Raw genomic sequence first — 12,638 nt, forward strand, 5'->3', positions numbered from 1 at the left:
AAAAATTTGGACTAAGCTTATAAGATTAATTGGATTTGGATTGAACTTAACTAATGGTTGTGGGTTTGCGGATCAACCCACGAACTTCGTGGGCCAAACATGCATAGTCCGTGAATTATGCGGGGCGGGTCTAAAATCTTATATAGTCATAGATTATTAAAAAAATTGGTCCATAACTAATCCAAAGTTTTTAATTTGAAATATATATATATATATATATATATATATATATATATATATTAAGGTTAATCTTGCGTTAGATGATGATTAAGAGTGGATAAGCGGATCAGTCTGTCCTGCGTAAGGTCCATAACTGATTCTGCGGGTCGATCCATGAACCTAAATCCATTTAGTCATCTCTAATCATGATTAACCTCTATATAATTTAGACTTTCCTCTATATAATTTGGCCAAAAAATCGGATCTAAAGGCAAAAAATATATTATTTTTAAACTAATCCAAAGTAAAATGTAAGTTTTTGTGGATTTTTTATTTTTTATTTTTTATTTCAAACTTGATTGAAATTCAGCTATCAACAGCCCTATTGTTGATTTTCACTGATACTTACCTCAAATTGACCAATCACTAATCAGTCAACTAATCTAATTTATCAATTGAAAACCTTGTCATGGGGAGATGTCTGCATTCCACTTTTGGATGGAGTGAAAAGTCCCAAAACCCCCTGCGAGATTCTTCTTTGTTATTTAACTCAAATACTCAATCACCTTTTTTCAGAAAGTCCAGATATCAGCACTCTCCAATGAATTAAAATAGAGAGATAAAATTGTAAAATCCACACAAAAATTTTAATTTTTTTCTATTTAATCTCAATCAAACAATCTCTTAAGCTCCTTGGGTGAAACTAGAACATGATCATTGATCAGACCAAGGATATCCACGCTTTGTTTCACTTTTTCCTCATAGAACTAAAATAGAAAGCTCATGTTGTTCGGTCCAACATTTTGACTAACAATTACCAAACTTTTCATCAATGCCTCCCTCACATAGCTCTTTCAAAAAATCAAAAGGTCCTCTTCCTAGTGGATTTCCGACAAACAGTGCAGTGTTCAATTCAAGGACTGTGTACAAAATCAAAAAAGCTATTCATAAATAAAAAAAATGCAACTTACAATTTGTCCCTTTCATATACTTCACGTCCATAGACAGTGCAAGTTTAGATGTATACAAAAACAAAGAAAAAAGTTCATGACAAAAACTGTACACACACAATATATATATATATATATATATATATATATATATATATATATATATATATTTCTTTTTTTTTTCATTATTTAAAAATCCCACAAGTTCCTTAAGCAACGTTTTAGTTGGTGGAACAAATATCCCCCACTGAGTAATATGATAATGATGATACCCGTCACACACACACAGAGAGCATTGACATGACATGAACAGCTATAAAAATCAACTTGTCGATTAACCATTCCCCTATATCTTTCTTGATTCATGAACTCATCAAACCAAATCTTGTAGTATTACTTATCATGCTTTATTTTTATTTATTTTTTCCTCCTCTTTTTAATTGTGGTTAGACCACTTCCAACGTACCTGACCAAGCAACCTTCAATAATCACTTCTTTTTCCGGAAAAAGAAATCCTTGTAAAAGTTGAGCTAGACGCTTTAGCGTACGTATATTTGTTTTTAACTAGGACCAAAAGAATTACCCAAATTCACACTTACACGACAACCATTTAGAGTATTAATAATATGCGTTGCTAACTGCATTATCTATATTCCTATTTTTAATTTTTACTAAAAATTGCCATCTGATATTTGTAATATTTCTTCAAACTTTTGGTATAATAATTTATTCTTTTTCGAACCGATACAGTTTATACAAACGCAAATTACACACTGAAAAAAAAAATTGTCTAGCGTAATCTCTTCCAACTTTTCTTTTCTGCCTTTTAGTAACTCCTTTCTAGTTCAACACACAACAGTCAGCACCTTATCAAATTCTCATCTTCAATTTTTTTATGCATATCTTTCTTTGTTGAATTAGATTTTATTCGTATATTTTTTTATTATTGCACATTTAAAATCTATTAAGTATTATACTAATTTATTTTTTTAAAAAAATATTTATTTAAATATGATGTTTGTTTTTTTTTAAAAGTTATGCAACTCTTAAACTTACATAAGATCAAAAAAAAAAAAAAAACAAAAAACACAATAAAACAATACACAACAAAGCAAGAATTCAAAGATTTTTAAAGTCTTCTCACTTGTGTCGTTAATGATTTTAAATCACACATCATATGAATTTATTAATATTATTATTATCATCACGGTTATTCTCATAATTATTTTTGTTATTATTATTATTAAGGAATTTTTAAATGATGACTTCACTGAAAGAAAGAAAATAAAAAATAAATATTAAAAAAAAATTAACTCAATTAATCCAATAAAATATGTGAATTATTATAAATTTATGATATTATTTTTTACTTTTATAAATAGAAAAATGAAAAAATTAAATAAGTAAAAAAGAACAAAAGGTCTCTGTCGACTCAAAAGCTTGACCGTGACCTCCTTCTGCCCCCATTTGCTTAAGTGGTTGGGCACGGCATATGTCTCGCTCTCGCTCAACCACCGTGAAAGACAAAAGCACTCGCAAGCCCAAAGTATTTTTTGTTTATTGATATGTCTAAATTATATGATTTTCTATTTCTAAAAATAAAATTGCCAAACCTTCCAATAAGAAAAATGTGTTATATATTCATTATTTTAATTTTTATATTTAACTTCACAGAAATGAAATTTTGAAGAAAAATTATTGATTTTCTGTTTTGTTTTTTCTTAATCTAAAAAATAATAGTTGAAATTGTATGCCAATAATATTTAAAATTATAAAAATACATTTAGAAAGTTTATTTATATTAAACTAAATTCAAATATAATACATCAATTTCCATAAGAAATTAGTTTTCTTAGAAAAAAATATAAACTTAATTGCATTCGTAAATGATATATTTGATAAAAAAATATATAATTAAATTATTCTTAAATATAATTTTAATTTTTTCAAATCATAACTTAAATAATAGTAAAAATAAGAAGTTACTTCTTATTAAACAAACCATAGTGCTGTAAAAAAAAATAATTAAACAAGTCATAGTGTACCGGATTTGACTACTCTGCACTAAGTATCTGTAAATGTGTATTTACTATCAGTTTAAAGTTAAATGAGATGATAACGCATTATGAATATTAAAAAAATGCATTACGAATTGAATTGTTTATATATATATATATATATATATATATATATATATATATATATATATAGAGAGAGAGAGAGAGAGAGAGAGAGAGAGAGAGAGAGAGAGAGAGAGAGAGAGAGAGAATGAAATGAAGTTGGTTATTACTTATTAGTTTCAAATTTCAGTATCGGGTTTAACTTTATGTTATTGAATTCTTTCGAAACTTTTTTGAGTGATGTTGAAAGTTTGTGAAAGATCTGATGGCATGAATAATTGTATTTGTACTAACACCAATTATATTTGCATATTTGTTTGTGATGATTTAGTAGATAAGATTAGACGAAAAATAAGAAAATTTGGTAAATTCAATTTTTAAAAGATGCTGTACTAATAAACAATGGGCCGAAGTATTGTTATATTTTTAGTCTTAAATTGAAATATTTTTTAATTTTTATTTTGGTTTTCAATTAAAAAATTGATTTTTTTAAAAAAAATTGTTAAATGCTGATTTTAGTTTCTTAACTTTCCTCTTGAGAGGACTACAAAAAATTAAATATATGTTATTTTTTCTTTCTCAAATTCACTTTGCAGATTAAAAATAACATTATATAAATTTAAGGATTGAAAAGAATAAATTTTTAGTTGACGGATCAAAATAAAAAAAATCTCAAATTTAAGAAATTAAAAACATTTAAGCTTAAATAATGTTTAAAAAAAGTTATACTACACATGTGGTTATATTAATAGATTGTGTTTAGATATTTATATATCTCTTTTTTTTTTGTTCCCACAAATTTTCTCTTTTGAATATAGTTGGACATTAAATATGAATATTTATAGAAATTTAAACCTTGTTCATGATTTATTGTGGAAGACTAACCCCTTCCAATAAATTTTACACTGGATGGTGATACATATATCTTTTGATTATATAGATAATAACATATTATATATTTACTATTTTATATAAGTAAAAACATATTATGTAATTAATATTTTATAGAGTTATATATAAGTTATATCATGTTCAATATCTTTTGATAAGATTTCTAATTATTTTTTAAATTTAGTACTTAAACTTATATTTACTGTTTAATTAGATCCTTTCGTCTATCTATTATTATGAAAAATTAATCACAATAACCCATTAGTCCCTGAACTTATCATCGTTACCTTTGCAAATCTTCACTCGGTATTCTCATCTCTCCAGTTTAGTATTTTCACCTTTCTAAACCAGCATCTTCACTTGGTTGAAAACACTTGAGGTCTTAATAAATTACACGATCAAATTATGAATTATACAAACAAAAGAATATTCTTTTTTAGCATTCAAAAATAAATTATCTGTCTGTATTTCGTCATTATCAAATTTAAAATCAACTTTATCCAATTCAATTTTGTAAACACTCAATTCAAATATACACCAAGTCTATTTGATTTAAACTTTTATGTGTATTTAAAATAATTTATTATTATTGGTTGAAGCAAAACCTTGAACTAAGTCTCTTGAGTCTAGATCACTTGAGTAACACTTAGTATGAGTGTATATTTTCTGTTTTCATTTTTAAAAAATAACTACATTTTTTATTTCTTCGAAAAAAGCTAAGAATATTAATTTGTTATTCTCAATTTTGAGTCTGTTTTTTTTTAATTTTTTTTATATTTTCTAGATTTTAAACAAACCATATTTTGACTATTATTTTAATTTTCTTTAAAAATAAAAACCAACCAGCAGCAGCATAACTATTAAGTCGACCTTTTAAAAGATAGCTTTCCATATAAAGTCATTTCAGAGGAATTAAATCCTCATTTATCAAAGGCACACACCCAAAAGGAGAGTGAGGTAGAGAGAATCTTAGCCCACCATCTGTTCGATGAAACAATAAGGTCCCACCCCACCATAATATCCCCATTGAAACCCAAACAATACACTAACACCATCTCCTCTTAATAAAACTATCACCCCCACAACACCAGCATCATCACCATTCACCATAACCTCACTCTGCTCCTCCCTCTTGTCTTCTCTTCTCCAATAAATTATTCCACACAAAGAACAAGTAAAACCCAAACCACAACAATTTTCTAATTTTCATATTTTATTCTAATTGTTAATCTTCATCATCATCATCATCTCTCTACTAAAGTCCAAACCCTAGCACCTGGTTCCCAGATAACGCTACATTTTATTTATTTCCCCTCTCCCCCTATAATATTATTAATTTTTTATTTATTTATTTTATTTAATATCACACACTCCACTTATTTTTTATATATCATTATTGTGATTACTATATATGTTCGCCGGCGATGCCGACGCCGGTCAGTGTAGTGAGGCAATGCTTAACCGACGAGGCCGCGCGTGCACTCGACGACGCAGTCGCCGTCGCGCGCCGCCGCAGCCACGCTCAGACGACGTCGCTCCACGCCATCTCCGCGCTCCTGGCTCTCCCCTCCTCCGCCCTGCGCGACGCGTGCGGCCGCGCGCGCTCCGGCGCCGGCGCCGGCACCAGCGCCGCCCGATTCTCCGCCGCATACTCCCCGCGCCTCCAGTTCCGCGCCCTGGAGCTCTCCGTCGGCGTGTCCCTCGACCGGCTCCCTTCGTCGAAGTCCACCTCCGCCGGCGAGGAGGAGCCGCCGGTGTCGAACTCTCTCATGGCGGCGATAAAACGCTCTCAGGCGAACCAGCGGCGGCACCCGGAGAGCTTCCACATGTTCCAGCAAAGCCAACAGGGAACAGCATCGACGTCGTTTTTGAAAGTCGAACTAAAGCACTTCGTTTTGTCGATCCTCGATGACCCTATCGTGAGTCGCGTCTTCGCTGAAGCAGGGTTTCGGAGCTGCGATATAAAACTCGCCTTGCTCCAACCGCCTCTGCCTCCGGTTCAGCACCGGTTCAACTGGTCACCTCCGGTTTTCCTCTGCAACCTCGACCCGGCCCAGCCCGACGAAAATATTCGCAGGATCATGGAAGTTCTCGCGAGAAAAAACAAGAGAAACCCTTTACTTATGGGCGTTTATGCAAAGAGTGCTCTAAAGGGTTTCGTTGAGATGGTTCGGAATGGAAGGGGAGGTTCGGCATTAGGTTCGGAGTTGAGGGTGGTTCGTTTGGAGAGGGAGATTGGGGAGTTTGTGAAAAAGGGTGGGAGTGGGGAAGAGAAATTTGGTGTTAGGTTGAAGGAATTGGAACAGCAATGTGAGGGTTCTGGTTCTGGGGTTGTTGTTAGTTTCGGGGAGATTGAGGTTTTTGTAGGGGAAGATGTTGATGTTGATGTTGTAAGGTTCGTTGTTTTGGGTTTAACGAGGTTGTTGGAGATTCGTGGTGAGAAGGTTTCGTTGCTGGGCGTGGCGGAAACTTCTCATGCTTATTCCAAGTTCTTGGGATTGTTTCCCAATGTAGAAAATGATTGGGATCTTCATTTGCTCACTGTCACTTCCGCCACTCCTTCCATGGAAGGACTCTACTCAAAATCCAGGTTCGTTCTTTTTCTTCTTTTTTTTTTTTAAGAAGAAGAAAAATAATTGGTGTCTTTTTTTGGTGTATGAGTTTGAATTTAGGATTTCGTGTAAACTACTCAAAATGGGTTATTATTGGTGTGTACCTTTAGTTCTATTAGTATTAGTTGCGGTTTGATGTACTTGTCGTGTTTTTGGTTGAAGGGAAAATGGGGATGTGTACTATTCAGGTTCTTGCACGTTGATTCGTGTAAATAATAATATAAATGTTACGGAGTTTCGTGAAGAGCAATGCAAAATTGTGGCATGGGGTTCACAAGCGTGGTGGAGGCCATGCACAAATAAATGGTGGGAGTGTAGATTTGAGTTTAATAAATGGTGTGTTTTGTGAACTGAATTTATGGTTTTTGATTGTTCTGAGATCTCTGATGTCTTCCATGTTCTTTTTTTTTTTTTTTTTCTGTTACTTTTAAAAGGGGGTGTTAAGTTGAAGTCGAATTTTTCTGAATCTGTTTTGCATTCAACTCTAATTTACCTCGCGAAACTCCAAATGTATGTTATGTTTAGTTTTTCTAAATTTTAGAAGATATTGCAATGTTTTGGATGCGATTTTTTAATAGGAAAATAATGAGTCATATGCAATCTGCTGCAATGTACTACTTGCTGGGTAGAAGTCAGGTCTGGAACGGTTCTGTAATGAAAGATACTAAATTTGAGTTTTCACTACCGTGGTCTTATATCATGGCATGTATAAAGCTTTATCATAAAGTGGAGTTTTCATTACCATGATCTTATATCATGGTATTTATAAAACTTGATCAGATGTATTAGACATCCCGGAGAAATGTTCTTACAAAGACCTGGTTGTTCTTGTTCTGCTGACTGCTTGTGTTGGCCAGTATGGACGGCCGCGATGAGCAGTATTTTGATGAATGGTTTGATTCCATTTCTGCATTGCAGGGGCTCTTTTCACTCAGGTTATGAATGTAATTTTGATTATGCAGCTGTTTCTGATATCCTTTCTTGTTATGTATTTTCAGATCCAAATGGATAGTTAGAAACTTGATGAGTTTGTATTTTTCTGACTGCTGTCATGAGATCGTCAATTTCAGTAGTCTATTGTTATGTATGTATTGGCCATAGTATATTTCATTTATGTAGATGATGTCTTGAAATCCTTTTCATTGTGCACACTTTAGCTTCTGACTGTTTCGTGCCTATTGGATCTCACAGTTCCCTGCTCATGATAAACTTACAGCTTGATGGGGTCCTTTGTTCCATTTGGAGGGTTCTTTTCTACACCTGAAATCAGAAGTCCGGTAAGCTGTGCAAACGGGTCTTTTACACGTTGTGACACATGCAATAAAAAATGTGAACAAGAAGTTGCAGATCTTCTGAAGGTAGATCCTTCATCTAGTTATTCAACAAGCTCACACTGGTTACAAAAGGTTGTTAACATGGACGCGCATAGAGGGTCGGACGTGGCAAAGGTTTGTTATGATTGCTAATTATTGCATTTTTCTTGTCCGTTGCATACTGAGATGTCACATGCATATACACATACATGCAACATGGTGGGGGCAATTGCTGTACTACTGATACACATAATAATTTAGAGGTATCCAGTATAATGCTAACCTGCCTAAGAATGTGAAAATAATACTATTTGAATACAAAAAACATAATAATAGTGATTTATATGCAGCAAACCAAATAAAAACAACGGTTCTTTGTCTATTTTCTCCCTCTGAGCTCTCTTTTGTTGAGCCCATGGCATTTAATGATCAAATTGAAAATTATATTAAATATGTTCCTTGAGATGATGGATTTACTGAACTCAGTGGATTATATCTTTCTGAAAGTTTTTGAAGATGATGAAGCACTTTCTATATCCACATGTATCTTTTCCAGTATAGCTTTGGTCTTACTGCATACATCTGCTAATGGATGAAAGGACTTATTTGCTATTAGTATTGGCAAAGAAGAAAATCATACTTGTTCCTTTTATGATAATTCACAACATTTGCAAAAGTTATTCTAGAACATTTTTTCAATGAAATGATAATATCAATTTTATTAGTTATATTTTCACATGAGGAGCTGTAAGTTTTCTTGTGTTTATACCTTGATTTAAATTCTTGGATCCACTATCTGTAAATAATCATGGATTGCATCACTTACAATATTTCATTGCTTCAATTTATGGCTGCATATATTTAAGAAAGAGCTCCATCATCCAGTGCAGACTAATGAAGAAAACACAAGTTTGAATGATAAAATCTTGGGATTTCAAAAGAAATGGAGTGATATTTGTCAGCGTCTTCATCACACAAGTTCACTACCTCAATTTGATATTTCTCAAACAAGGTCCCAAGCTCCAACAGTTGAGGTTTTACGGTTTGGTCTGGCTTTTAAGGAAAGCAGCAATAAAGACCCATCACACAGTGAATTCCAATATTCTAGTCAAATTTCCTGCATGCCCAAAGAGTTGCATAGTATTTTTCCTTCGAAGCAGTTATCTGTTCCATTACCTTCTGATACAGTCTGCATTAATACTGGAACCGATCATGTTCCAAAAGTTTCAGAGACACTGCAAATTCACATGAACACCCCTTGGGTTGCCCCTTCCCTTATGGCCAATAAGAGTGCACTTGACCACAGATCATCTTCATTCCGTACTCCTGTGACCACAGATTTAGGATTGGGAACGTTATATACATCAACTGCTCAGGATCCAGATACCCCAAAACTACAAGATCAAAGAAAGCATCTTCAGCACCTGTCAGATTCTGTTTCAACTGATTGTGATGGTATGAATGAAAATACTTCTCACCGAATTGCTAGATTTTCCTGCTCTGGTTCAAATTTGGAAGGTAAATTTGATTTAGCAGATTTCAAGTCTCTTGATCGACTTCTCACTGAAAAGGTTGGCTGGCAGGATCAAGCCATATGTGCTATCAGTCAAACTTTGTCCCTTTGTAAATCTGGTGCAGGAAAGCGTAGAGGCTCAAATGGTAGAGCAGACATATGGTTGGCTTTCCTTGGACCCGATAGACTTGGAAAAAGGAAAATTGCTTCAGTTCTTGCAGAGACTATATTTGGAAACCCTGAAAGCCTAATCTCTGTGGATCTGGGCTTCCAGGACAGCTTTTACCCATTGAACTCGGTTTTTGAATACCAAAAATCACGTTGTTATGATGTGCTTAGGAGGAAGACAATTTTGGATTATATTGCTGGGGAGTTGAGTAAAAAGCCACATTCTGTTGTCTTTCTTGAAAATGTAGATAAAGCCGATGTTTTGGTGCAGAATAGTTTGTTGCAGGCAGTAAGAACAGGCAAATTTTCATATTCGCATGGAAGGGTGATTAGCATCAATAACACAATCTTTCTTGTAACCTCAACTGTCTGTAAAGGTAATGGCTCTTTTGTTTTGGAAGAGTCTAAGATGTTTTCTGAGGAAAGAATCCTTGAAGCCAAAAGATGCCAAATGCAATTATTACTTGGACATGCTTCTGAGGATGCCGGAAGAATTGGTAGCACAAATGTTAAGGTTGTACCCGGAAAAGGGTTTTCCAAATCATCATCTCTGAACAAAAGAAAGCAGGCTGATATTAGTGACTCCAAGGAGGGGGCAACAAGCAAGATGCAGAAACAAGACAGTGAGGCATCTCGATCCTATCTTGATCTAAATATGCCTGTAGAGGAGGGTGAAGAGGGTGTCAATGATGACCACGAAAGTGAATCCATAACAGAAAACACAGATGCCTGGTTAAGTGATTTCTTTGATCAAATTGATGAGAAAGTGGTGTTTAAGTCATTCAATTTTGATGAGCTTGCTGAGGAAGTATTAAAAAGAATTGGCATGCTATTTCAAAGGACATTTGGTTCAGAGCTTCAGCTGGAAATTGATTATGAGGTAATAACACACATACTTGCTGCTGCTTGGTTATCAGACAAGAAAAATGCAGTTGAGGATTGGGTTGAACATGTTCTTGGCAAAGGCTTTGTTGAAGCTCAGCAGAAGTACCTTCCTGCAGCTCAATATGTAGTAAAACTGGTTAATTGTGAATCCATTTTTGTGGAAGAGCAAGCTCCTGATGTGTGCCTTCCAGCTAGAATTAACACGGACTAAACTTTTCTCACTTGTATTATTCTAATTAGTTGTAAAATGTAGCTTTTAGGATATATAGCATTTGGTAGTCGGCAGCTAATTAATCTCAATTTTTTGTTTTCTCAATCATTGTGTTATAATTTCTATGGTAAATGAATGTGTAATTTTCTATACGGTATACTTATTTAATGCATCTTTTCTTATCTTCCTTTGTCTATAATCTAAGTCCAATATTATTAGTTTGCAAGTGTTGTACACATGATTGTATCTGTTCTACTCGTGCACTTTTTTACACTTTTCCACTACTTTTTGTGTGTAGAATGATGTCAGTGGGTGCCATCTTAATCTAGAACTTTGGCTAATCAAGGGTGCAGATTGAATTTTACATTCTGCCTCTATTGTATATTTTGTTATGGCACATACATAACTTGTAAAATCCATTTGTCATTGTATTTTCCGAAGGCCATTGATGATTGTAACGAGATGCTATGATCAAGATTCCATGGATACGATCTTATTATGTGTGAAACCACTTCAATTTCCATTCTAAGTTTCGCATGAACTTTGATCCCCATAAGAAATTGGAAACTTCAAATCTCATTTGGAATGTTTTGACTTATGAGGGCCAGGTGATTGCATTTATGACTTGTCCTCGCTCTTCTTTATTCTTGATGTGAATCACTCCTAGAAGATATATTTCAGTTGTTCTTATGCTTTGAGGAATCATCTTGTTGTGTGCATCAAATACAAATAGGCCTTATACGTCTATGAAGGGTGTTGTCACATGCATCCGGAAATCGAACATTGAACATGTGACTTTTAAATTATTAGCACAAAGTTCTAATCAATTGAGTTAATAGATTAAATATGTTATAAAATAATTAATGTCATTATATGTGACACTAAAATTTTGAATATATATTTAATGCGCATGTAAATTTATATAATAAATTTTGTGATAATTAATTTTGATATAATAGTGAATTTTTTTACATATATAAATTATAAATGAAAATCATAGGTTTCAGAAAAATTCATATATGTAAACATGTTAATTATTATATTAAAATTAATTATCACAAAATTAATTGTTACATATAACGACATTAATTATTTTATAACATAATTGACCTATTAGCTCAATTGGTTAGAGCGTCATCCTAATAAAACATATTTTTTTTAAAAAAAATTGTACGGACCACTTACACATTGGACAATATCTGTATAATTTTACGGAAGGACAAAATGAGAATCTTTCCTATTATGCTGGATGTATCAGTAGTTGTTCTGGGTGTGCGTAGCAACACCCGTCTATGAAGTGGCATATATGCTTGCGGTACACTTAGACGAGTTTGTATTCTATCCTATAACCACGGGCTTGCGGCCCAATGTTCACGTACTCATGAATTACTTTTATGGACCCTACCGTGTATCTCTCTTGCAAGTATATTGCCTTTTACAATTTTGTAACATTAAGTCTTTGTTTGGTACTGAGGATAGAAATAGAAAAGATAGAAATAAAAGGAAATTTTTTGAATTAAAGTAAAAGGTAAAATGAGTAGGTGTCACATAACTTCCCTTCAATTTCTCTCCCCATCCATCCTCTTTTCCTCCTATCAAACTCAGTCTAAAATCTCTATTGATTTGGTGGAAAAATTTTGAAGTTAAAATCTTTATTGACAACGTTAAAATCTTTATTGTGTTGGATCCTATTTTCACATAAAAATTCCCAACGATTTGTAGGATAATTGTGTTGGTTGTTGCTGGGTTGAAGTTAATTCCTCAATCATCACCATGTAGTATATTAAATTTTTTAATATTAGTATAATATAAAATT

The 12,638-nt window shown here is 33.2% G+C and overlaps 1 protein-coding gene across 2 annotated transcripts; it reads left to right on the plus strand.

The window, feature by feature from the left end:
• The first annotated feature begins 5,043 nt into the window (after positions 1-5,043).
• LOC114383545 (protein SMAX1-LIKE 6-like) lies at positions 5,044-11,018 on the plus strand. Of its 2 annotated transcripts, none has more exons than XM_028343227.1 (3): positions 5,044-6,710; positions 7,949-8,180; positions 8,912-11,018. In XM_028343227.1, exons 1-3 carry the CDS (start codon positions 5,545-5,547, stop codon positions 10,820-10,822), a joined length of 3,309 nt encoding a protein of 1,102 aa, XP_028199028.1. In that variant the 5' UTR covers positions 5,044-5,544; the 3' UTR covers positions 10,823-11,018. The 2 variants fall into 2 exon arrangements, with proteins under 2 accessions (XP_028199028.1, XP_028199029.1); XM_028343228.1 differs by having other exon boundaries at positions 8,936-11,018.
• The last annotated feature ends 1,620 nt before the right edge of the window (positions 11,019-12,638 follow it).

This window comes from Glycine soja, chromosome 14 (assembly GCF_004193775.1).
Source record: "Glycine soja cultivar W05 chromosome 14, ASM419377v2, whole genome shotgun sequence".
Classification (NCBI taxonomy): domain Eukaryota; kingdom Viridiplantae; phylum Streptophyta; class Magnoliopsida; order Fabales; family Fabaceae; genus Glycine; species Glycine soja.

Coding starts and splice junctions, on each gene's coding strand:
- LOC114383545 (XM_028343227.1), top strand. CDS start 5,545: ATGCCGACGCCGGTCAGTGTAGTGAGGCAATGCTTAACCGACGAGGCC. Junction 6,711..7,948: donor GGACTCTACTCAAAATCCAG/GTTCGTTCTTTT, acceptor ATAAACTTACAG/CTTGATGGGGTCCTTTGTTC. Junction 8,181..8,911: donor GAGGGTCGGACGTGGCAAAG/GTTTGTTATGAT, acceptor CATATATTTAAG/AAAGAGCTCCATCATCCAGT.